This window comes from Chlamydomonas reinhardtii, chromosome 16 (genome assembly GCF_000002595.2).
Source record: "Chlamydomonas reinhardtii strain CC-503 cw92 mt+ chromosome 16, whole genome shotgun sequence".
Taxonomy (NCBI): Eukaryota; Viridiplantae; Chlorophyta; class Chlorophyceae; order Chlamydomonadales; family Chlamydomonadaceae; genus Chlamydomonas; species Chlamydomonas reinhardtii.
The window spans coordinates 6,526,958-6,551,122 of record NC_057019.1 but is presented as its reverse complement, the minus strand read 5'-3'; the positions used below and the strand labels follow the sequence as shown (position 1 = coordinate 6,551,122).

The following is a 24,165-nucleotide window of genomic DNA, read 5'->3' as shown; positions in this document are numbered from 1 at the left end:
AAAGTGATACAAAGGCCGCGACAATACGAGGCGTCCTGCATTTACTGACACCTTTCTTTGCGTGCCATGGCTTAACCCTACGAGTGCATGCATAGTATGAGATAGTTATAAGGCCCGAACAGCATACGTCTGCAGAGAAGTCGACGACAGCTGCGAACAGAAGCACGGCGAAACTGTTCGTCACAGAGGCGGGAATAAGCGAGACAATATTGCCTCAAATATATCATCTGTAGCTGGTGCTATTCAGCACGGGGACCACAGAAATGGACAGCTTCGCCGTGCTGGGAGAAGCGCTCACCCAGCGGATATCGGACTTGAAGAAGCTGACGCTGCTCAGAATCGAAGGTAGCGGATCGTGACTGGCTCGGGGCCCTTTTGGTGATGTGCTCTGCTGTCTCCGTCTGCCCTACCCTCAGACTTGTCACATCGGCTCCTGCTTCCCCTGACCCCGTGCTCGCGTGTTCCTTTCCTGCTGAGTGTCCCTTGATCACAACCTCACCAAACGCACCCGCAGATGGTGCCAAAGACATGTACCAGCAAGACCTGTCCGGTCTGGAGGTGGGGACCCTACCTTTTCCACCTGCTGCTTTCAGCATGTCGGCACGCTCTTGTGCTCAGGGGTGCGATCCAGGGTGCGGAAACCACCTAAGCCCCACGACTCTCGCACATGCAGGCTAGCGTGCGCGCGCTGGAGGCCCAGGTGACAACGCTGAAGGACTGCATCCAAAGGGAGCTGTCTGCAATGCCCAAGGTGCGGAGGCTGCACGTTGCTATGTGTTGCGATGGGGGCATCGGATTTCAGCAGCTCACCTCCAACCCAGCTTGGCTGCCCAACCATCTATTAGAACAATGTCCGCACGTTGCTTGTCGCAGGTCGAGGCTCTCATTGAGGCCAGCAAGGTGCAGAGCCAGCACCTCAACGCCATCGCCAGCAACCTGCCGGCGCGCCTGCCGCGCGCGACCTACACCAGCGTTGCGGGGGCAACACTTGCCGGGGGGCGCAACGAGGCCGACGGCCCGGCCGCAGGTGCGTCAGCGGGGTGTCAAGCGGAGCTGGCCGTGCCATGCAGGGATGAGCTGGCACTGGGGCCCTCGCAGGCCACCGCCTCTTCGGGCCGCCGCGACTGCCAGCAGGTTGCATTGCTAGTTGCCAGACTGGCACACATAGAACCTGGCCTACCCAATATGGATGCGCTTCTTGTGCACGCAGGGACTTCTGGCGTGCTCAGCGCGGGCACATCGCAGGCGGGCATGGGCGCTGCGGCCGGGATGGGCGCGGGTGAGGAGGCGGGCAAGCGGGCCCGGGGCGGTGCTGGCGGCGGCGGCAAGGACGTGCCGCGGTGGTACGTGACGCAGGACGAATTCGACGCCGTGTCGGCCTATATGCGCGGCCGCCTGGTGCCGGAGAAGGTGCGGGCCGCGCGGTGCGCGGGAGCACCGGGTAGCCTTTCTGGCCGTGGTGTCATAGGGGTGCCGTACTCGCTGTTGGGGTCGCATCGCGTGGAGGGAAGGAGATCCAGGTGGCGGCAGCAGCATGATGTGCCCGGCCGCTTCTTGTGGCGATTGGGCAGTGGATGCGTACGTGCCGGAGGCCTCATGTTCAATTGCCGGTTTTGGTATGTCTATCCACCCGCACCTCTACCGCTCCTGCCCGTCCAGGTGAACGCCGCGCTGGACGAGCTGGCTGGCCACGGGCTGGCCACTGCGCGGCTGATGGCGGCGGTGCGGGCGGGCGGAGCCAAGCTGGCGCCGGCGGAGCGCAAGCGCGCCACTGAGCTGATGCACAGTGTGGCGGTGAGAACCGGGAAGCGAAAGAGACAAGGGAGTGTGTTGGATGGGTGGTACGCCATGGTGCTACGGGTAGGTACTGATGGTAGCGAAGGGATTCATGTGAGAATCCCGGCTGGCGCCAGGTTTAACGCCCTGCTTCCCCTCACATTACGTTTCCTGGCCGCCCTCCTTTCCCCAAATCCGTAGAACAAGGAGGGTGTCAAGGGCCATTTCTGGTTTACCGATGGCGACCTGCGCGAGGGGCCGCTGGTGCGCCCCGACAAGAGCGGCAAGGGCTTGCTTACGCTGCTGCGCCACCTGGGCCGATTGGCTGAGCACCGCTGCAGCGTGGACGGCAATGCAACCACCGTGTACGTGCTATGCGAGCCGCGCTAAGGAGGGAAAGAAGGAGGATTGGGGGAGGGAAAGGAGGGTTTGTAGGAGTGTCGCACGCACTCAACGGAGAGCCACGGATGGCCTACATTGGGGGCATGTCGCACCCGTGGAGGGCACTGTGGGAGTGTGCTGGTGCTTGGTGGCAACTGGCCCCGGCCACCTGCAGCTGCAGTGAGCAGGCTGTCAGATTACGGCGTGAAGGGCATGTATGGCGGCAGGTGGAAACAGGCGCCATCACGACGCTGATGTCAGGGGCTTGCAGGGGAGGCGTTTCCCGCACTCAAATGCCCATGGTGCGTGTGTGGGCGAAAGCCTGCGGAAGACATGCTCGGGGCGTGGCCACGTACTGTATGTGGACGGTCATGTTCGCCCGGGCGTGTAGCGTGGAACCATGCAGCGGAGCGTCCCTAGATGACCTGCGGTTAGTATGGATGCATGAGCCCTGTGTCCTCTGTTGGCAGCTGCAGCGGGCTGTTAGCGCGTGTACCGCTGCTGCTGGGGCAAGCTGATATGGGTGTGTGATGGGACAGGGTTCAGGCAGGTTGGCGAGGTCCCATAGGGTGCAGCGGACGCCCATATCCCAAGCAGACAGCAAACAGTTTGCAGCGGCAGAGCAGGAGTGCATGGCTGGTCGAACGCCGGAGTTACTGTACCGACAAGTTGCTGGCTAGCTGGAAGTTTGCTGATGCGCATTCCTCACGCTCCGGGCGCCCGGCCAGGCGATAGCACCACAGACACACCGCAAGTCCGCAACGCCACACTCGCTCGCGATGCAGAGCCGCAGCGCACCTGCAGGAAGATGACCAGCGTCCACGGATGAGCACCAAATGCAACACAGAGAAAATGCAACAGTATGCAGCAAAGCAATGGCCGGGCGACAGTATGACAAGCAGGGGCGAAAACAGGGCGCGGCAAGGCAGACAAGGGAGCCCGAATGTACGGATGAGTGGCGGGCGAGTCGAATGCGAGTGCGAGACAAACACAATTGGAGTGTGAGGAAGCGCCGCGGGTTGGATTGGGAATGTCGCGGCTGAATTTCGGGATAAGGCTGCACCACGGATGAGCACCAAAAGCTGATATGGGTGTGTGGGGGTGCCTTGCGCACGCAAGCGGAGTAAGGCGTCGAACTTGTGACAGCTGGATGCGTTAGCGGTCCGCCAGAAACCGCCTGAACCCCGTCAGTTTCATCACCCCGCTTCTGCCTGCGCCACACGTCCCCTGTGTGAATGTGGGACGCCAGATATTCAAGGGCGTGACGATCGGGCGGTTTAAGGGGTTCGTGGTGCTCAGCCACGCCAGTGTACTTTTCCGCGGCGTTTCGTTTTTTTACACATAAAACCCACATGCATCGAGGACTAGCTAGCACCTAGCACAAAACTCTGAGCGCTCAGGAGCACCCGACAAGGGACGCCGAGCGTGGCTCCCGTGCGTGGCCTCGACACGGTAGTTGCAGTTCGACCACGTATTATCTGTTGTAATTGATTATTACTCCTTTATATGTGTATAAGCCTGAGGAGGGTCTAAGGTGTGGTGCGCCTCAGGCAGTCGGCCTGGCGAACTCGCGACCGACACGCTCGCGCCCCCCTCAACCCCCGTCACTGAGGCTGTGCGTTCATCAAGCCAATTGATGCAAAACATCCACATCATGGAAAGCGGGATGCCAACAAGCGCCTCGCCACCATGTTTATGCGCCACGGGGGTACCCGGTGGATGCGACTTCTTAATCGTACGCGTTTCCATCGCGACGTCTTCGTTCTGCCGGTGCCGACATATGTAGTGTCAGCACGATACATAATTGTGTTGTAATCTACGCCACAAAGCTAACGACACAGGGGCCGCAGACTACTTGAGGTCTTCTGCACAGTCCTCGTGATTTAGGCTTCGTTGTTAGGACGGAAGAAGACTTCCTCAGCCGGCGCATTGGGGGCTGAGCAATTGCATCAAGCACAAGACTACCATAGCCTCGTCTGGCGTTGTCCTGAAGAGCAAAATGTCGGAGGGAGGACACCTGCAGCAACGCTCCGGAGGAGGAAAGTCCTTAAGTAAGGGCTCGCCTAGTAGTTTAATAGGCACGCTGAAGAAGCTGCTTCGGAGCGGCAAGGAGGTCTCGGAGAGCGGCCTGCGGAGCTCTTTTGGCGTCGACAGTGGTTGCGACACACCAACTTCGCAGCCTCGAGCACCGTGGGGCACGCAGAGCACCTCACAATCAGAGCTAGAGGCGACTACCGGCCTTGTAGGCAGCCTGGCACCAGGAAAAGGCGGTCTGGCGAGCCCGACGCTTTCGCCTTTTGGCGGTAGTGGTATCAAGCGCCTGTTCGAGCCCAAGGTCCGCCACCAGTGCCATAGTGGTCCGCTTCCTTCCTCCATATCGTCGTGTGCGAGCAAGCCCATCAGCATAGCCAACAAGGTGCGGTAATGTGCCCCTCGCTTCGCATTGTGTGAGACTGCGCTGTTTTGCTTACTCCTGCGGTGAATCGTCGGTCACATATCTCGAGGCCCTGATGCTGCGCCAGCAGCTGACGCGCTGGCGTGTGCTTTGTGAGCGTGGGGGGCCAACCGCTGGCGAGTCTGTAGTGCCAAGGCCACTCGCAACGCGGCTTGCGCACGACTTTGGGATGATGATCGTGTTGCAACATTACAGGCACTGGCTCACTCCATCTCAGACCCTTGTGACAACCCAAGCACGTCGTCCGTCGGGTTTGACTCGTCGGGTTCCAACGCGGCATGGGCGATTCCGGCTGCGCCACGGTCTGCGGCATCCATAGTGGTAGGCTCCCCGCCGCCTGTCCTGCGCGATGGTGCGCGGTTTGAGACACGCTCCGAGGCGGCTCTTCCGTCGCTGGCAGAGCTCGCAAGCCACGCGCGGATGCACACCGCGGACGCCCTACATGCGGCCGCCGCGATCTCCGCCTCAGGCCAGGACTCGAGCAGCAAGACCAAACTGCCTTCCGTGGACTTACGGAACGGCCGCACTTTCGCTCCGTCGCCGATCTCGGTCTCGGCCCTCAGCACGGGCACTCAAGAGCCGCTCTCGCCGGTGGAGCCCACGCCGCGCAGCAGCGGCAGCGGCACTTGTGCGACAACCGGCGGCGGCCCCAGCATGCTACTGGCCATGTGCCCGGGCGCGCCGACCGCTATGCGGCGCAAGACCTGGTGCCTGGAGGTGAGCGGTGGGCGGACGCAGTTCTGTGCGCATGCTTGCTTACTAGGCAACGTTGCGTAGTTCTTTGCTTCTGGTGGCATGTGCGCCCTGCCAGCATGGAAAAAACTTGCTGCGCCGACTTTGCGGGCCTCGTCCAACTCGCGCAGGACTACGACGTTTCGCGCCGCATCTACAAGGGCTCTACATCGGCTGTGTACAAGGTAGGGCGTGCTGGCGGATACTGCTACAGTGGCATCTTAACCGGCGCTGCCCTGCACCTTGTCGCGCGGATCTGACATGATGAACGGATGGGCGTGCCTGCAGGCGGTGTGCCGGCGTTCGGGGATGCCGGTGGCTCTCAAGGTCTACTTCCTGTCGCGCGTGCCGGCCAACGTGGTGCACATGTGCGTGGGGAACTGGGAATAGGGCGGGGGGCAGCAGGTGGAGGTCCTTTGGTCGGTGCCACACAGCGCCATATCAGACGCTGCCTGGGTGCAGCTTCAGCAGCAGCGCGCCTTGGTTCAAGCGAGATTGTCACATTCTGTTTGCATAGTCCTACTCTAACACTTTGTTGCTCGCCCGTCTCCACATCACTCTATGCATGAACAGGATTGTCCGCGAGATCAAGGTATGAAGGGCCTTTCGGACAACGGGTGTGCCGTTTTGGATGCCGTGCCGCGCCTGTTGCTGTGCAGTCAACGAATCCTGCAGACACAGTTCGAGTTTGTAAAGCCTTGTCGCTTGTCCTCCCATGCACGTGCAGATTCATGCGGACCTGGTGCACAGGAACATCGTGATGCTGTACGGCGCATTCTCCGATGAGGTACGACAACCGCCCGCCGTGTGGCCAGTCCTGCGCTCATCTCAATTTGCAAGGGTGCTATGATCACCGGCCCATCACCTACTGTGTCTCAGCGCCTCCGTGCCCTGCACCTGACCCCGTGCTCCGCCGTGTGCTCTCCTCCACAGCGGCGGCTGGTGCTGGTGCAGGAGTACGCGGCGCGCGGTGACCTGTACGGCATCCACCGCGCCATGAATCGGCGCATGACCGAGCAGCAGCTGACCGAGCTGGTGTTGGTGCCGTTCGTGGACGCGCTTTCTTACCTGCATGCGCGCGGCATCTGCCACCGAGGTGGGTGCGGCGTGGAGGGCCTTGGACAACATGAGTATTTCCAGGGACAGTCTATCAGCAGCTGCTTGTGTTGCGCTGGCGCCGCCTCTGTCAGGAAGCATGCGGCACGCCGTTAAGCCGTTGATGCCTCTTGCTACGCCCGCAGACATCAAGCCCGAGAACATCCTGTTCACCACTGACTGGCGTCTGGTGATCGCGGACTTCGGCGTCTCCATTAACCTCAACCAGGAGCGCGCGGTGACGCGTGCTGGCACACGTGAGTGCCTTCGCCTGTGCGCCTTTGATTGTTGTCCGCATGTCCGCCTGCTGCTGGCACTGGGTCATGCACCGATGCGAGCCTGTGAAGTGCCTAACTGCAGCACCTGCCGTTTCGCCCCACCTCCACTCCACAACGTGTATGCACCTTTCTGCTTGACCCGCAGTGGAGTACATGGCTCCGGAGGTGGAGCGCTGCCCGCTCAAGATGCTTCCGGAGGAGAACAAGGACAAGGCCAGCCTCGCCTACGGCACTGCCGTGGACATCTGGGCCACCGGTGTCCTGGCCTACGAGCTTCTGGTGGGCTTCCCGCCCTTCGTCACCGACAACGCCACGCACCCAGGAAACGAGAACATGTTCCTCGCCAAGCATGCCAACAGCAAGACGCTGAGCTTCCCGGTTTCCACGTCGCCGGGCGCGCGCGAGTTCATCAGCTGGGCGCTGGCTGACGACCCCGAAGAGCGGCCCACCGCGCTGCAGATGAAAAACCACCCTTGGCTGGCCGCGGCGGCCGCCGCTGCAGCGGCGGCTTTGGCGGCGGTGCGGGAGCAGCAGGCGGCGGCAGCTGCAGCGGCGGCGGCGCAGAGCCCCACAGCTCGCCGCAGCAGCAGCAACCTGGCCGCTATATCCTCCACGCCGCTGACGCCGTCGCGCCTTGGCAGCTCTTTGCTGGTCTCGCCGGTGGGGTCCATGGCGGCCGCGCAGCCTGTGGGCGTGCTTTCCCGCTGAGCGATACAGTTGCATTAACAGCTTGCCCCGCTGGCTTGGGGCCACGGCAGAACCATGTGACCTCTACCAGCACCCTTAGCAAAGAACAAAGGCGATTCTCGTGCCGGGGCCGTTGCCCTTCATCATGACTACAGCGCGCCACACATGCGGTGTGCGCCTGGAAGCGTTGCGGTATAAGTGTCCGGCTGCACAAGCCGACGTTCATACGGAGTACAGAGAGCGAGTAAGTTAGGGCGGCATGTCGGGTCGTCATCACGCCACTTTCTTAGCTGTGTTGTGCGGAACGATCCTGGGGTGGGAAAGTCAATGCCAGGTTTATAACCAATGCACGTTACAAGTCCCATATTTAAGTAAGCAGCGTGACTTGCTGGGTTTAGCTTTCCCAAGGAGCGGCTCGCATGCCGTCGTTACGGTATATCGGGGCGCCTGTGTGGCGGCGGTAGCACATTGAATGAGTGTATGAAACAGTTGCAATTGCGGTTGGCAGTCCTGCTGGGCAGACAGATGTGGTGGTAGATGCGTACCGCACTTCGCGTGGCAGCCTGTGCGGGTAGTCATGGATGCGGGAGTGTAGGCAGGGCGGTGCGCGGGAAAGGTCGGGTGGGAAGGTCGGGGGAAAGGTCGGGTGGGATAGTGGTCGCACTTGACGAAGTGATCGCGTGGCACATGCGGCGCATCACACGGTGCGTGTCAGGGCTATGCAAAGTAGGCACTACAGCGGCTGGGTTATTGAATGCTGCAAAGGCCGCAGCATTGAAGGCCGAAGAGGCAATGGTGAAACCTCATCCCTTTTATACCATCCATGTTTACTTTGATGGCCTAGTATTTGTTTGTGCTGGTCTCGCTACACCAGGAAACCTGTCGGTTGTGGCTGAGGCTCCTGGTGGCAAAGCTGAGTCATGGATCTGCAAGGAGGCAGCTGCGTAATCGGACATGCCGATTCACGTGCCGATGAGAAGAGCTATGCTGGTATTGGTGGTGTGGGAATGTGTGTGTAGGTTCTCGTGGTGGTTTGTTGGGGTTTGTCCATTGTTAGCTGGCAGCTGCTGCGTGCCGTTACTGCCCACAGCATGTGGGCCGGCCATGCAGATGTGGCGTGTGCTTTCGTCTGGGTTGATGGTTGTTGCCAGGGCGACAACATGTGTCGCGCTGAGCGGGAGGTACGGTATTCGTTGTTTTGCTCTGTGTTGACATACGGGGCCGTGCAGCAACGGCTAGGGACGCAAGACTCATTGGTAAAAAAAAGGGTGGATTTGTATTTGTTCTTTGCATTTCAAACTGTTGAGCTTCTGGCATAGACTTTACTAGCGTCTTGCAAACCTCGCAAGAGAAGGTCAAGTGCCGAATCGTCCCGGCGCATTGTGGGCGACGGCGGCGGCCTTACCAAAGCCCAGAGCGGGCGGCATAGTTGCGACTCGGAAGGGCGGCTGTACATTGTGGTTGTGGTGTGGTGGTAGTGTGGTCAGGTGGTGTGGTGGGCCTAGATCGTAACTGTTGCTCGTAGTTACCGTTGTTGGGTTTCGCACCGGCAATACCAACCTCGGTTGATTTGCTACGAGGTGCACGGTGCCCATGGTGTCTACAGGCGGCTGGTGATGGGCAAAGGTCTTCAACAAGGCATTTCATATTGTTACCTAATAAGCATATTGTTACCTAATAAGCATATTGTTACCTAATAAGCAGTGGAAATGCGGGGGGTGGCGCGTTGCGCGTCCGAGCTTGGTCGAGGGCGTTCGTGCATGTCTTGAGTGCATGCAAGGTTTAATGCGGTAAGTTCTCGCAGGTGCATTGTATAGTGTTTCAACGGTGCGAGACACGACGTAGCTCAACCGATGTCCCGTGCGCATGTTTCCGCCCGCATATTGGCATCCGTTAGTCGCTTTACAGCGTCACACGCATGCGTGGGGAGAGCCGAGCTGATGTTGGGGACGGACGTTTTGATGGCCCCTGTGACAGTGTCAGTTCGCAGGCGGCTTCAGATTGTATGTTCGCGGGGGGTCCGAGCGAGCTCCCTTTTGAGCGGGACAAACGTGTATTGCCAACTGCATTCATGCCCGCGGGAAAGCCATTAATTGTACTACACGGAGAGACTAAAGGCCCGGGAAGTAGCTGTGGCTGTCGGCAGATCGCGCCAGGGAGTGTCAGGAAGTGTGTTGTCGAGGCGGATGTACGCGCTCCTTGTATGGCATTAACCCTGGCGATCGGTTCTGTTGGTCGCCGGTTAAACAGAACTTGTGCGTATGACATCCAATAAACGCATGACATGTAACATTAAGTCTGGCCCCGCGGCCCAACAGCTTAAGCAAACCCACAGCCCCTCCGCACCGGTTCAACGGGCCTCCTCGTGCAGCTGCCGCCCGCCTCGGGTGAATGCATGGGAGGCATCCCTCCCAGCAGAGGTAAGTGGATTCTCGCACAGCAGCAGCAGCAAGGGGAGAGGAGTGCAGGGGGGAGGGTTTCCCATCCCCATCCTAGCGTCAGGTGATGTTGGAAGTGTGATGGGACAGGGTTCAGGCAGGTTGGCGAGGTCCCATAGGGTGCAGCGGACGCCCATACCCCAAGCAGACAGCAAACAGTTTGCAGCGGCAGAGCAGGAGTGCATGGCTGGTCGAACGCCGGAGTTACTGTACCGACAAGTTGCTGGCTGGCTAAAAGTTTGCTGATGCGCATTCCTCACGCTCCGGGCGCCCGGCCAGGCGATAGCACCACACAGACACACCGCAACGCCACACTCGCTCGCGATGCAGGTGATGTTGGAAGGGTTATGTTTGCGGGGCCAGCAGCGGACTCGCCAGTCGCCACCGACCAAGGCCTCACCCCACGGCCTCACCCTAGCTTGCCAGCTTAGGGACTCGCAAGAGGTAGTCTTATGACGCCGACCCACGAAACAGGTGAGCAGCGCTAGCGTTTGCGTTGAGCCGGGCCTGGGGTTCCTCCCCTGTCCGGAGGCGAGGAACATGGGGTGAGCGTGCGTGTCGCGTACGTTTGTGGGGTCCTGGCTTAGTCCACGGCTGCCGTCCCACATGTAACTGGCTGGCTTTCTCGGCTTCGCATTGTTAGTCTTAAAAGCTCCGGCGCAAGTGCGCAACATCCGTCAGTAGCTACGCTAGCTGTTGCCGTTGTTGCCGTGCTACCTTGCACCGGCGGTGCTGATGCAGTGCTGCGGCATTGCGGCAAACCTGAAGGCAGGACTTACTGCTGAGCAGGCGGCTGGAGCGCTGCCCCCGCCTTGCACCTGTGCTTCATCACGCCCGCCCGACCTTACACTGCCGGAGAGCTAGGCTCCACATCATGCGTACTGTATATGGCTCACCTCGCTCACAGTATCACCACCCAAGATGCTCAATCGATACCCACTGGTGCGCCCCGATGAAATTGCATTCATTCAAATACAAACACCGCACAATAGCCCGTTCTCCACACCACCGTGTACGCCGCATGCCACCCCTGCCGCATGCTGTAGAGCAGACGCAGCATTAGCAACCCCAAAGTCGGTGCACACCTCATCGCCACTACGCCAGCGCCTCCGTCCAACGCGCAACACAGCGCACACCCGCCGCATCGCGTCCAACCGGCCAGCAACCAGCCCCGTGCATCCTCACGCCCGCAACTCACGCCGCCTAAACTGCCCACAAGAAATCTCCATCGAACCTCAGGCGCCCTAGTCCAGCACGCCGGCTCCAAGCGCAAGCCTCCTTTCACCTGTCAGCGCCCGTAGCCCCGACCTTACACCTTGTTCAGCTTGGTCACAATGCCCACGCGCACGGCCTGGTCAAAGGCGACGCAGGCGAAGAGGCCCTCCTTGTCGGGGCTCCAGTCGAAGCCGGCCACGGGCTGCGTGCTGATGTTCTTGTAGTTGAGCATCTCCACACTGCCCGCAACGCCCAGCTCCTGACCGTCGTGGTCCTGCAGAGGGGGGATGTGGCAGGCAGATGTACGACGCACTTGTCTTGTTGTTGTGCGTCGCCGGGTAAGATGAGAGGGACGATCGGGTAAGGAGGATGGGGTTTCTTTGAGGCGCGGGGACCTAGCCTGGCTTTACCCAGGCTAAACGAGACCCAGGATGCAGAAGCAGAAGCGGGAGGCTGGGCACGTATGGGGAAGGTCGTGGGCTGCGCCATTCCATAACACGAACAATGTAGTGTACAGTCATGCGCGTGGTGCGGCGCGGCACACCGAACCCCTAAACCAAACAGACCACCACCACCACCACCCCCACCCCCACCCACACGCCCCTCCATCCGCTTGGTGGCTTGGTAGGCGTCCCGCGCAAACCCCTCCCAAGTTCCAAGGCTCCGCCACGCACCTTGACCTTGCGCTGGTCGGGGTAGTGGTATTTATACAGGTACAGGTTGCCGTCGCCCGCCGACACCATGAACACCTCGCGGTTCTGCGGCAGGTGCTGCGCGCCCCACACCGTGGCGCCCGCCGTGATCTTCTCCGACACGCTGGCGAAGCCCTGGGGCGGCGCGGCGCACGTGGTAGAAGGGCTTGTGTGGCTGGTATTTCTTAACCCATTTGCGCGAGCACCCGAACAGAACGCAACTGGCCCAACCAACCATGCCTCCAAAACGGAAGCGGCTTCTCGCTGCCCGGCCGCTGGTGCCCCACCTTCTTGGGGTGCTGCGTCCGCGCGTCGAACACGTGAAATTGGGCCTCCAGGCAGCACACAGCGAACTTGTTCATGGAGATGTCCTTGCGGTCGAACTGCAGGCCGCACACGCCGTTGCGCACGTTGGTCTCCCAGCGCACCTGTGTGGAGGGGCGGCAGGCAGGCAGGCAGGCGGTTGGCAGTGGGATATTTCAGACGCGGCAGTCAGTGTGGTCGGTGCAAGAGTTGTCGGGCTGTGGGCAGGACGAGAGGCCTGGCGCATCAATCGAAGGCCCATGCGTGACGAGGCGTTTCCGATATCCGCCCACCTGCTCAGCCGTCATCAGTGCAGCACCCAGCTGAGCTCCGGAACCAATCAACCACCCCGCACCCCGCCCCCGGGCACACGACGTTTCTACAGAAAACACTACGCATGTTTCTGTCACGCACACCGCGCTCACCTTGTTCATGCGCAGGTCAAACATCTTAACGTCGCCGTTGTCGTAGCCGGCCAGCAGGCAGCGCTCGTTGTCGTTGAAGGAGTTGCCGAACGCCACACACCAGCAGTCCCTGACGTGCGCAGCATCAGCGACATGCCAGTATAGGCACAGGGTACATGCCACCGACCACAGGACACAGGGTAGAGGGCAGGTGAGCGCACGGTGCCGGAGTCGACCACTGGCCGGTGTTCGTGTGTGATGCGATGGCGCGGCTACCCGGCCCGTGGGCGGCGCCCCTTCCAGAAGCCGGGCGCTGAGGCGCCATCCACGCCGATGTGCATACAACACCACCTTGCAGCATGACACCTGTCCCCCACCATGTTTCGTGCCCTCACCGGACGTTGTTCGGGTCCGCGGGCTCGAATGCAGCCACCGGCGCGTCCTGTTGCCGCACGTCCCACACCCGCACACAGCCATCTCTCCCGCATGTCGCCAGCTCCGGTGCTCCGTACCCCTTGGCCTGCACGTGCAACCCCACATTATTCCAGCGCGCATGTGGCATGCGATATCATGACTATAGGAACGGGCGACGTGTACGGCTTCATGCTGCAGCCACGGCTTGCATGCCATACTTGCAGGCAGCCACCATTCATGATGCCGCCGTCACCCACAGCCTCCCAAAAAGCGACCCACCTGACCGCCACACCCATCGATTGCATTCACAATGGACGCGTGCGCCTGCGCCGTGAAGACCGGCTGTGCGGTGTTCTCCAGGTCCCAGATCTGCACCTCACCGCCGAAGTTGCCTGTGGCAAGGCGTCGCTCTGCCAACGACGACGCGCCAAAGGTGCCGCATTTGAAGGAGTGCTTCTTTTCCGTCTCCTTCACCGTCTTCAGGTCCGGTCCTTCTAGCTCGTACACCTTTGCGGGGAGCAAGGGTTCGAGACAGTTGCCGTGTGGGCGAGAGAACTGTACTAGAAGCAAGGAAAGTCCCGTCAGGGCCGTTTGGTGTCCTCATGCTGCGCACACACCCAACCCTATGCACCGGACATTATGTGCACCCGGTATTCTTCACCTGCAGGCAGCCCGTGTTGCGGGCATAGGAGCCTAGCGTCACGAACTTTGCAGTCCCAGGGATCCACCTGCGAAAGAGTTAGCAGCGGTTCGTTAATGCGTTGCGTGCCGGCCAGGAACGACGTTCCGCACGCCACGCTCCCCCAGTTCCCTCGTGCGGCGGGGCTGCGCCCGGCCTCCCTGCGCCCACCGGCAGTCATATAGCGTGACTGTAAGGCTCTTGTGCAGATGCTCCAAAATTTGGGGCTTGTTCTGAAGGTCCATGTCGCCCGAATGTCCCGTCCCGACGGGGGGTTCCTTTCAACCGGGCACGGGAGGGAGAGTTAACTGCCCGTGCCCTGGTTGTATTTGATGCTGCGCTTTAATAGGCAGAAGCTCAATAGGCTGTGGAGTGGTCGAGTTCTGGAAGGTCAAAGACGCTAGACTCTGAGCAATTGCCGGTGTGCAGCGCATGTGTCTATAGGTTATTAAGACAGTCTTCCAGCTACTTCATAGGGTATGGGCAAGCGAGTTGCGGACCCCGCGCCCATGCGCCCATCCCGTTCGCGCGACTAGGCCTTTGTTTTTTGCGTGCCCTCACCTGTTCACTTTCCACGCTAGCTGCTTGTAATATCCCGACCTATCGTTCACCCACGGTGCTCAGCGAGCCCGTGTTCGACTTCCCGCCGACCCAACAGAACAGAAGGCGTGCTCGATTGAAAGGTGAGCGTGACAACCAGCGCTGGTACCCACACGCGGCCCGTTTGCGTCGTGAAGTTGTGAGCAGCGTTGGACCGTCAATAGCCGCCTCTGTCTATGTCGCTACGAGGCGCTGATGGTTGCTGACAGAGACGAAGCACTTGCGAGGCCTCTGAGCAGTTTAGGCAGCCCGGTGCTCGCCCAGCTGCATGAATATTTTCATGACCGTCATGGATGTCTAGGAACTGATCTGCAAGCTATCACCCTACCCCCCAACAATTGACGCTGTGGGCACCCTTCCGATACACCGGGCTAAGCAACACGCACGCCGCCTAAAAGCTGCATCGTTATCTCTTAAATGAAGTTTACGATCGATGCAACATCGGACAGCCCGCGCGTGACTGCAGACCCCGCAGGCTGATTATGTGCACGCTGTTACTCACTGCTACCTTTGTCTGCCTGGACCCGCAGATGTCGAACCAGAGCCAGCCCCCTGCTGCTTGGAAGGCGGCCAAGCCGTTCGTGAACGGTGGCCTGTCCGGCATGCTGGCGACTTGCATCATCCAGCCTATTGACATGGTCAAGGTCCGCATCCAGCTGGGCGCCAAGGGCAGCCCGGTAAGTCAGCTGCGCATCAGTGATAGCGGCGCTGGCGCTCGGTTGGCGACGGCGCTGCGGTGTGTCATACACGCCGCCGGGGGTTACGCGGCTGAGGTGCCAAACCGCTGCAACCGGCTAACGGCTGTTTCACTTTTCGACCAGCAAATGCACGCAAATGGGCTGTTTGGACGCTGATAAGCTATGTGCATCGGGACAGTTATGAACGTGCCCTGTGCAGAGGCAATTCTGCGGTATGCGTATCAACCTGGGTCACAGTGCATGGACTCAACGCTTGCATGTCATGCACACGCGGCTTCGCTTACACACCCCTGCATGCACGCCCATGCAGCTGGCTGTCGGCGCTGAGATCGTCCGCAAGGACGGCGTCGGTGCCCTGTACAAGGGCCTGAGCGCCGGTCTGCTGCGTCAGGCGACCTACACGACCACTCGGCTGGGTATCTTCAACATGATGTCGGAGGAGCTCAAGGCGCGCAACAACGGCCAGGTGGGTACACGGCGCAAGCTCTGACGCTGTGCCCCATTCCTGGTTGCTTGTTGATGGGTGGTAATGACGACGCTGTGGCCAAAGCATTCAGCAGTTTGCCACGTCCGCGCCTAACCACCGTGGCATTTTCGTGCACGTGCAGAACCTGCCCCTGTGGCAGAAGGCCGTGGCCGGCCTATCGGCTGGTGGCATTGGCGCCCTGGTCGGCTCCCCCGCCGATCTGACCCTGATCCGCATGCAGGTGAGCTAGATGCGGCAGGGTAACATGGGGGTCCGTCAGCCTTTTGGTAGGAAGACGCAGCACGTGCGGCCGTGGAGGAAGTTCCGTGGACTGACGCGCCCATGCACGTGTAGGCCGACGCCACCCTGCCCGTTGAGCAGCGCCGCAACTACAAGGGCGTTGCTGACGCCTTCATCCGGTAAGCAGTGAACAGCTTCGCGGTGCACCATCGTGCTTTGGGCCCAGCTTTCCTGCGCACCGTATGATTGACGGATTCATTGGCTGTCCACCGCAGTATCGTGAAGGAGGACGGCGTAGGTGGCCTGTTCCGCGGTGCCGCCCCCACCGTGGTGCGCGCCATGTCGCTGAACATGGGCATGCTCGCCTCCAACGACCAGGTGCGTGGGTGACGCGTGCTATCGTGACGTGAGCGAGTTAGAGACATGGCAGGGGGGTGGGAGAGATTCGAGGGTGACACGAGGAGGAGAGTTGAAGGCAAATCACAAGCGGTGTCGGCGCCATCAGCATGTGGGTCTCTTGCTGAGGGCGAATGGGCTGTGTGCTATGTCTCCAGCGCATGTGGCATTCTCGGCAGAAGACCAAGCACACGTCAATGTCATCGGCCCCATCGTGCCTTTGCGTGGGTATGCAGCCTGACGTTACGTATGGCTTTCCTGCCGCTGCAGGCCAAGGAGGCCATCGAGGCTGCTGGCTTCCCCAAGGGTGGCACCGTGTCCGTGCTGGGTGGCGCCACCATTGCCGGTTTCATCGCTTCGGCATTCAGGTGGGATCCGGACGCGCTACAACGACTAGGTTTTCCAGACGGCACTTGACTGATTTTTGTGTAGCCAAGCTGTCGAGGCTAACCGCCGCCCTGTGCCGCATTCCCGTACAGCCTGCCGTTCGACTTCATCAAGACTCGCCTGCAGAAGATGACCCCCAACCCCGACGGCACCATGCCGTACAAGGGCCCCATCGACTGCGCCCTGCAGACGCTCAAGAACGAGGGCCCCCTCAAGTTCTACACTGGTGAGCACCCGTGCGCTAGTTGTTGTGCCAGGAAAGTACGATTGATAACCCGGTGCCGGACGGCCATTCGACACGCTTGCGCCTGCACTGACGACACCGCTGCTTTGTCTTGTCCACACAGGCTTCCCGACCTACTGCATCCGCATTGCGCCGCACGTCGTGTTCACGCTCGTGTTCATGGACGCGCTGCCCAAGGTGCAGAAGAACTTCGGCCTGTAAGTGTTATGCTTACATTTCCATGGCACGGACTGGCATCCCTGGCGCCTGCATAAACCGAGCTTAGAGGTGTGAGCCAAGAATGCGACATAAAGTGCGACCGCTGACGGAATGTGCGTTTACCAGCGCTAGAGGCAACTGCTAGCTTATCAGTGGTGCACTGCTATGCCAGCGCAAGGTCAGGGTAGTGGTACTGGTCGTTTCTTGTTTTGTCGTGCAGCCGTGAGTGAAACGGAGTGTACGAGGATGTGGGCAAGTGGTGTGTGAGTGTGCAGTCGTTGTTGTGATGTGGCTTGAGCTGATTGTGAGTCTTTAGGTCGAACGCGTATTTGCTGAATGGTCTAATGATGCGAAGATGTTGAGCGTGGATGCCAGAGTGGCATTGGAGGCGGGACACGGGATACGAGCGCCGTGAGCGCTCATGTGCTACGACACCGGGGACGCACTACAGGCGTTGCGGCTGCACGGGGGCACTTGAGTCGGCAATGCAAAGTGCTTGCGTTGCCGGCAATGGGCGATGTGTTGGATCAAAACGTCCGTCCCTAACATCTGCTCGGCTCCCCCATTGACCTTTACCGTATATGGGTGCGCTGAGCTGTGGAGGATTCCGCTGCGGGGGTGGGATGGGGGTCGGGCAAGGCTGGGGGCCTGCGGGGGATTGGGTTAGCGGCACAGGTCAGCCAGGGTCACGGCACGGTCACTCGTGCCCCGAGCTTGGATGCCAGGCCAAGTCTTTCTCTGCAATCGTCGCCGACCTGGAAGTAATCATCAAACAGTATCTACGAGATGTATATACCGCGTGGGACATATACATGCGTTTTCCTCCGGCGCGCAAGCACCGGTACGCGACTTGAGGCACTTTCTGGTCAGGCGAGACGTGTCCTCCCTCACATTCCACCCCAACATGTGATGACGGGCAGTGGGCTCCTGACGTTCCCCAGCCTTATGGTAGGCTTCTGACGTTCCCCAGCCTTCAATCCGGCAATGTAAGGCCAGGCGTGATGAACCGCAAGTGCAAGGTGGGGGCAGCGCTCCAGCAGCCTGCTCAGCAGCAAGCCCTGCCTTCAGTTCTTGTGAACGCCCGCCGAAATGCCGCAGCACTGCATCAGCACCGCCGCTGCAAGGCAGCACCGTAGCACAGCAACTACGGCAGCAGCTACTGACGGATTCACGCCGAATTGTTGTGTAAGTATACGCGTACAAGTAACCCCCGCCCAAACCTGAGCGGCCGCAGTTCACAACAAAGGCGCAGGTTTGGGCGGAGTAGGTGCAGGTGCAGGTTTGGGCGGGGGCAGGTGCAGGTTTGGGCGGGGGCAGGGGCAGGGGAGGTTTGGGCGGAGCAGGGGCAGGTGCAGGTTTGGGCGGGGGCAGGTGCAGGTGCAGGTTTGGGCGGGGGCAGGGCAGGGGTCGTATCTTGTTTGCGGGGGAATGTCTTGACCCAGACATTCCTGGCCTCTGGAGCGGAAATTTTTGTCAAGGGGGTAGACAAACAGGCCCCCAAATCCACGATTTTTTTGTCTAGACAAAGTGCCTTTGTGGAAGCCATGTAAAATGTCTAGACATCTTGACATGTTGCAATTTCGCTTTTTCGCAACTGTAAACGGCGGCTTTTGTATCTGTTTCACGCAGTGCAACACTAATGAACAAGTCCAAATGCGATCATATGCACAGGCATGTCGCAGCGCGTTTCCCCAAGCAACTCTGAGCCTTCGCTTGCCTGCGCGGCGTACATGCTATACCTGCTAACTGCTTGCTGTCACCGAAGTGCCGGGGCCAAAGCCATGACCAGTCACAGTTCTACCGCACATACACACAGGCAGAGCGCCATCGCGGCCTAACCGCTTCCAGTTTAGTCATCTTCACACGTCGGCACACACCCTCGTGCATCGAATCCCCAATACACTATCGTCCCTTCTTTCAACGTTTCAATCATACACAATCGTATCGGGTATGTATTTGCTAGATGGACCGCTTTCAAAGAATTCAAACGTTCGTATGCCAAATTATTAGCACGAGACATCCACATTCTGAACGGCCTCCTCCTCAGCCTCCTTCAGAAGTGCCTTGACATCAATCTCACACACACGATGCTTCACACGGGACGGGCGGGCGTTGTGGCTGCTGCGCTGGGGCACGCGGCCAAGCTTTGCAGCGAACTTCTGAACTGCAGGCCCCAGCAGCGTTGCATCAAACTCAGCATACGGGGCAAGGGAGACACCAGCCACAGGCCGCTGCTGGTACGCAATTGGTGGGCCCACAAGGCGCACACGCATCAGTACGTCAAGGGTGCCAAGCTTCATGCTTGCCCGGCCAGGCGTCTTGATGTCATTCATCGCGCTGAAGCCACGCTCAACTTCTGCCGTAGATGGCTGCAGCACAAGCATAATCTGCACCAGGACAGTGAGCTCACGGCCCATGCCAGACAGCCACGACAAGAGCCTCTCATAGAACGGCCTCGCCTTCATAACATCACCACTCTTCTTCTGCTCCTTTGCCACTGCAATCAGGCGCGCCCGAGCCATCACCCACTGGTCAACTGCCAACAGGCAATCATCACCCAAGACGGGCTTAAAGTGCTGTGCCAAAGCGGCCACCTCTTCCTCGCCATACTTCGGCACACCGGAATCAGCAGCCAATGCACGGGGGCCCAGCACCCCAAACTTTGCAGCCACTGAGACATCAGCGGGGAATCGCATTTTGATGTTCTCAACCAGCTTCTTGACCATGCTGCTGAGAGCAAGCTTGCTGCGGAATAGAGTCTGAGGGAAAGCCGCCCAGCTCGGTGCCGTAGGTGCCGTGTCATCATCGTCGCTGCCAGACTCCGCTGTCGTGTCAGTGTTGGTGTCAGAGCCGTCATTGTCGCTGTCAGACTCCGCTGTCGTGGTGGCGGTGGTGGTGGTGGCAGGCGCGATCGTCGTGGGAGGGGTTGTCAGCACCATCTGGTGGCCGTGGAACACGCCATCCTTCGCTGCAAGGTCCTTGATCAGGGCCTGGATGGGTGCCGTAAAGGATGGAGGTGCGTTCGACGTCTCGCCCTCCTTGTGGTAGGTGTAGGCGTTGATCAGGTGCCGTAGCCCTAGTTCCAGGTACTGATGCACGTCAACGAGGGCGAGATCACTCTGCTGGAACCACTTGCTCAATTCCGCTGTTGCAGCCAGAACTCCGTCAATGCAGGTGATGAGCAGGAGGTTGTCCACCTGCCTGCAGGTGTGAAATAGCATGCGGTAGTGATCGCGTTTTAGTCCAAGACAGGAACGCAGTCACGGACACACATGCAGCGGACATACGCACTAGAGCACGAGTGCGCGCCCACGCCTACTTGCACACGCTTGCATTCCTGACATCCCAGGGCATCCACACACCTGAGCCACTCGTAAATCTCGGCCGCGGCCACATCCTTCTTGTCCTTCTTCCGCTCATTGAAGAAGGCAAGCAGGATCGGGTAGGTAATCTTGATCCGCCTCACACACTCAGACCGGGAAAGCCACCGAACCCTGCGTAAGTTTGCGCAGTGTGCAAGCGGGATGTATATCAACCCCTCAGCCTCAGCAGCAGGTAGCACGCAGCTTGTGAAGCCGTCTCACCCTACTCCACAGGCTAGGCTACCGCCGTCCACACACCCACATACACACTTACACCCACACACCAGCGCACATGTCAGCAGGTAGCAAGGCACGACGTGTGCGGCTTACGTGTGCGGCTTCAGGATCTTGTATGCCTTCGCCTTCCTTTCCTTGTACATGTCGTTCAGAGCAGCGGTTCGCACTGTAGGACACGGTGTGCACAAGTTACAGCAATACATCAAAGAAGCCATTCACTCACAACTCGCCACACAACAACCACTAGCGCGCCCAAGCGCACCTGTCGAGGTCTTGGCGTAGTTGTAGATCTTAGAGAGCATGTTGTCCACCTTGACCAGGGCAGGGAACTCCTTGAAGAAGTCCGCACAGGCCAGAGCCAGTCGGTGCGCAGCGCAGTGGCTAGTCAGGACGCAGGGCCAATCCGTCTTGATGCGGGTCGCCACTCCACAGTGCTTCCCAACCATAACGTTGGCACCGTCACTGGTGAAGGCGACAAGCTTACTCCAATCAATCTTGCTCTCCTGTACGTAATTGGTTGCAGCAGGCACACGCGGGGGAGCAGAACACACAGCTCAGCACACACAGCCGACACTGTCCGCACGTCCGTGGCTCTACATGCATGATCTGTCCCTGCGTAACCGCACAATCTACTGCTCGAGAAGGCCACGTGTTCACACTGTTAAGAACGCACCGTGAACACCTCCTTGAGCCTGTCATAGATGTTCACGGCCGTGGCACCATTGTTCATTGCCTCCAGTTGCAGAAACTCAGTCTTGATGCTGTCATCGGGCGCCACGTATGTAATGTACACGGCCAGGTTGTGCGAAACAGTGCGGTCAGTAGACTCATCAATCATCATGGAGATGACAGGAGATGCCCTGATGTTCTTGAGTTGTTCCTCTGAAATTGCCTGCGCAGATCGCGGGTTGTCAGTCGTTAGCATGCGCACCGGTATACTTGGCGAGGGTATGATACAAGGACAGCACCAGCATCCAAGCAATACCATCACGCCAAAAACGAACCCAATCCCGTAAGCTCCCGCCACAGCTGCATATGTTCAGGTCTTACCTCAGACAGGCAAGCCAGCATTTCCGACGCTTTCTCCGCGGTGTGGTATGGACCGGAAATAGTGATACCACTGCCGCATGCCTTGGACGCATCGCATTTTCGGCACGTATGCGCCTTGCAGTCATGCTTGCAGTCAGCGCAGTTCGCAGCCTGGAGTTTGACCATCTTCACATAGTGGGTCAGGGGCTGCGAGCAAGCAGGAAGGGTGCACGTTGTAACGTGTCAGCCGATAAAGATGCAGCCGAACGCCATGCCTGTTGTACATGCCGTATGCATACACTACAGCACACTACGCCCACTAGTACCGCTTACCAAATGTGCCACAAACGTTGCTACACCACCACACACCAACACACCACAAACGTTGCTACACCACCACACACCAACACACCAAACGAACACACACCAGCACGCACGCGCGCCGCGCCCACATGTGCGCCATGCACAATTGCCCACGCGCCGCGCTCACAAACGCACCATGGCATCCTTGCCGCAGGCGTAGGCCGAACGGATTAGGCTGCACAGCGTTGGGTTGAGCTTGACCTTCTGCTTCTCGACAATGTTGGACATCTTCGTGTGGTTCTTAGCCGCGCCTATAACGTCCAGATGGTTCTTGGAGAGAAGGTGCTTGTTGAACAAAGTCATGTTCATGACCTGCAGCAGAACACAAGGGATTTGCAAGCTTACGCAAGCATGCGGGGAGGCGGCTGGGTAGCAGGTCCTGTCTTAGCTGTCAGGCTGCAGCTGTAAATGGGTACCCCAGACGGTGCGCCGCAGTGCATGCGCTTGCTTGCGTGCAGTATGCGCACACCCCTAGTCTCTCCTAATCCGGCTCACACGCTGCATTGCCAGGCTACATGGTTGCAAGCACACTCACTTTGTTGCCGCCCTTGGTCCAAACAGAGGCCTTCGCACCGGGGTGCTTCATGCAGGCAAGGCACAAGAACGTGCACTCAGGAGTCCTGACGAAATTGTGCCCGATCCCATTCCAACGGCTGGTGTTCTTGATGTTGACGAACTTCGCAATACGCACTGATTCATTATTCCAATCTGCAAGCAGGTGGAGTGTCTCGGTTAGTAGCAGGTGACCAGTATGCCCTATGCGTAAAAAAGAAGCCCGCACGCTCGTGCATCGAAGCTTACCGATGGCGCCATGGCCGCAGGCATTGCGGCCACGCTTCGTGCCCATGTCTGCAACCTTGTCGTTTCCATCGTCTTCGCTAGCCTCAACTGCATATCAATGCGACATGGTGTTCAGAAGCCAGTAAGGGCATGCACGAATACGTAGCACGTAGGAAGGCACGAAGAGCAGGCAAGAAGCAGGAAGGAGACAGGAACTGGCAGTAGGCCATGAGGCTAACTCACCGTCATCCATGTCGCTTTCGTTGTCAACATCAACAATTGGCGGGGTAGCAGGAATCGACGACCCAGGGCCACCGGCGGCGGCCGCGAGCGACTCCTTTACGGTGGCGGGCTTGGCAGGGGGTGTGGCGCTGGTCTCGGCAGCGGGCGCGGCGCTCTTGGCAGCAGGCGCGGGAGCGGGCGCGGCGCTCTTGGCAGCGGGCGCGGCGCTCTTGGCAGCGGGCGCGGCGGTCTTTGCGGCCTTGGCGGTGGGCGCCACAGTGCGAGTGCCAGCGCCTGAGAGGTGAGAGGGAGAAGGCAAGGGAGGCACAGGTTGAGACCAGGCCACCCAGAACGGACAGGGCCTTCCAGTTGATGATCACATTATTTCTGCACCCAGCCACCAGCTTACCGCGCGCGGCCGACATCAGCATGGCACTGATGGTGCGCGCCTTTGCCACGGCCTTGGGAACCGGCGCCGTCTTCACGGGGCCCGCCTCATCGTCACTGTTCGTCAGGTCCATGACGATCTGTGACTCAGCGGGCTGAGCAGCCTGCTCCGTGCGCTTTTGAGCCCCGTCCTTCAGGGGGGATCCCGCAGTTGCGAAAGCCACAGTGCCGGTCACTGCAGTTTCAATCCTAGCCTTCTTAGTGACCTTGGTAGAAGGTGAAGGCGACAGCGACGCCGCTAAGACAGCGGCGTAGGTGCGCGCCGTAGGCGCCATGGCGGTCTTGCCCGGAGTGTTAGAGGTGGACATGCTGTGTAGAGTTGCGTAAGAAAAGATAAATACTGTATACAACTGTGATAGTAACGAGAACATGCAAATATAATGGAAGTTTGGATTCTTGATTGCGAAGCCCGATCATGCAGCATGATACGCAAATTATCGGGCAGTAAATGTGCTCATTCCTTTCACGTACTTCACAATGTGCTTTAAGCAGCTCCATACTTGAGATTTCTCATACTGGACATGGACATGCCCAGGACATGCAAGCGTGCGCGTAGTACACCTCGCAATGAACACGATGTGACTGATCCATTCGGCTACATGGGGGCAGTGCAGCAAGGCGGACACGGGGCGGAGTTGGCAACACTCGCGGCAGTCGCACGCCAGGCAACCGCATCGACACGGACGGAGCCAACTGCGCTTGTCAGCAACCCGGATGAGAGCAGGATTGGTGCAACGGCGTCACCCATTATGGCCCATTGTGCTGTTGAAGATGTCGGCCAGGTAATGTCTGGCAACTGTACGATACGCCAGGATGCCTTAAATGTAGTCTTGCGTGTAGTCTTGCGTGTAGTCCCCTCCCTTCACTCCGTCTGCGTCTGCGTGTATATCGTTTGCTGCGCGCATTCATGGACGCTTGCGTGTGCAACACATGCTATGCGTCACGTG

General features: G+C 59.4%; 5 protein-coding genes across 5 annotated transcripts; 3 read left to right on the top strand and 2 right to left on the bottom strand.

The window, feature by feature from the left end:
- Positions 1-4: 4 nt before the first annotated feature.
- On the top strand, positions 5-2,870 carry CHLRE_16g672500v5 (uncharacterized protein). Its single transcript, XM_001695754.3, has 7 exons — positions 5-345; positions 515-558; positions 674-751; positions 874-1,027; positions 1,211-1,410; positions 1,660-1,794; positions 1,978-2,870. The coding sequence occupies exons 1-7, from the start codon at positions 264-266 to the stop codon at positions 2,164-2,166; spliced, it is 882 nt and encodes a 293-aa protein (XP_001695806.2). The 5' UTR covers positions 5-263; the 3' UTR covers positions 2,167-2,870.
- A 1,074-nt stretch (positions 2,871-3,944) lies between these two features.
- On the top strand, positions 3,945-9,706 carry CHLRE_16g672602v5 (uncharacterized protein). The gene is made up of 9 exons (XM_043071195.1): positions 3,945-4,573; positions 4,808-5,329; positions 5,476-5,529; positions 5,633-5,712; positions 5,918-5,936; positions 6,072-6,131; positions 6,278-6,440; positions 6,586-6,696; positions 6,863-9,706. The coding sequence occupies exons 1-9, from the start codon at positions 4,157-4,159 to the stop codon at positions 7,423-7,425; spliced, it is 1,989 nt and encodes a 662-aa protein (XP_042916159.1). The 5' UTR covers positions 3,945-4,156; the 3' UTR covers positions 7,426-9,706.
- A 767-nt stretch (positions 9,707-10,473) lies between these two features.
- CHLRE_16g672600v5 (uncharacterized protein) lies at positions 10,474-14,002 on the bottom strand. Its single transcript, XM_001695862.2, has 8 exons — positions 13,721-14,002; positions 13,532-13,598; positions 13,150-13,377; positions 12,852-12,976; positions 12,478-12,586; positions 12,037-12,177; positions 11,732-11,884; positions 10,474-11,331 (listed from the first exon to the last, which is right to left on the bottom strand). Exons 1-8 carry the CDS (start codon positions 13,792-13,794, stop codon positions 11,152-11,154), a joined length of 1,077 nt encoding a protein of 358 aa, XP_001695914.1. The 5' UTR covers positions 13,795-14,002; the 3' UTR covers positions 10,474-11,151.
- A 124-nt stretch (positions 14,003-14,126) lies between these two features.
- Positions 14,127-17,780, top strand: CHLRE_16g672650v5 (uncharacterized protein). The gene is made up of 9 exons (XM_001695756.2): positions 14,127-14,232; positions 14,680-14,826; positions 15,158-15,313; positions 15,456-15,554; positions 15,668-15,732; positions 15,829-15,931; positions 16,220-16,317; positions 16,429-16,562; positions 16,684-17,780. Exons 2-9 carry the CDS (start codon positions 14,752-14,754, stop codon positions 16,779-16,781), a joined length of 828 nt encoding a protein of 275 aa, XP_001695808.2. The 5' UTR covers positions 14,127-14,232; positions 14,680-14,751; the 3' UTR covers positions 16,782-17,780.
- Positions 17,781-18,382: 602 nt separating this feature from the next.
- CHLRE_16g672700v5 (uncharacterized protein) lies at positions 18,383-23,584 on the bottom strand. The gene is made up of 11 exons (XM_043071197.1): positions 23,181-23,584; positions 22,793-23,065; positions 22,571-22,657; positions 22,305-22,477; positions 21,905-22,081; positions 21,428-21,613; positions 21,051-21,269; positions 20,640-20,880; positions 20,471-20,543; positions 20,141-20,272; positions 18,383-19,979 (listed from the first exon to the last, which is right to left on the bottom strand). The coding sequence occupies exons 1-11, from the start codon at positions 23,524-23,526 to the stop codon at positions 18,785-18,787; spliced, it is 3,102 nt and encodes a 1,033-aa protein (XP_042916158.1). The 5' UTR covers positions 23,527-23,584; the 3' UTR covers positions 18,383-18,784.
- Positions 23,585-24,165: the final 581 nt, after the last annotated feature.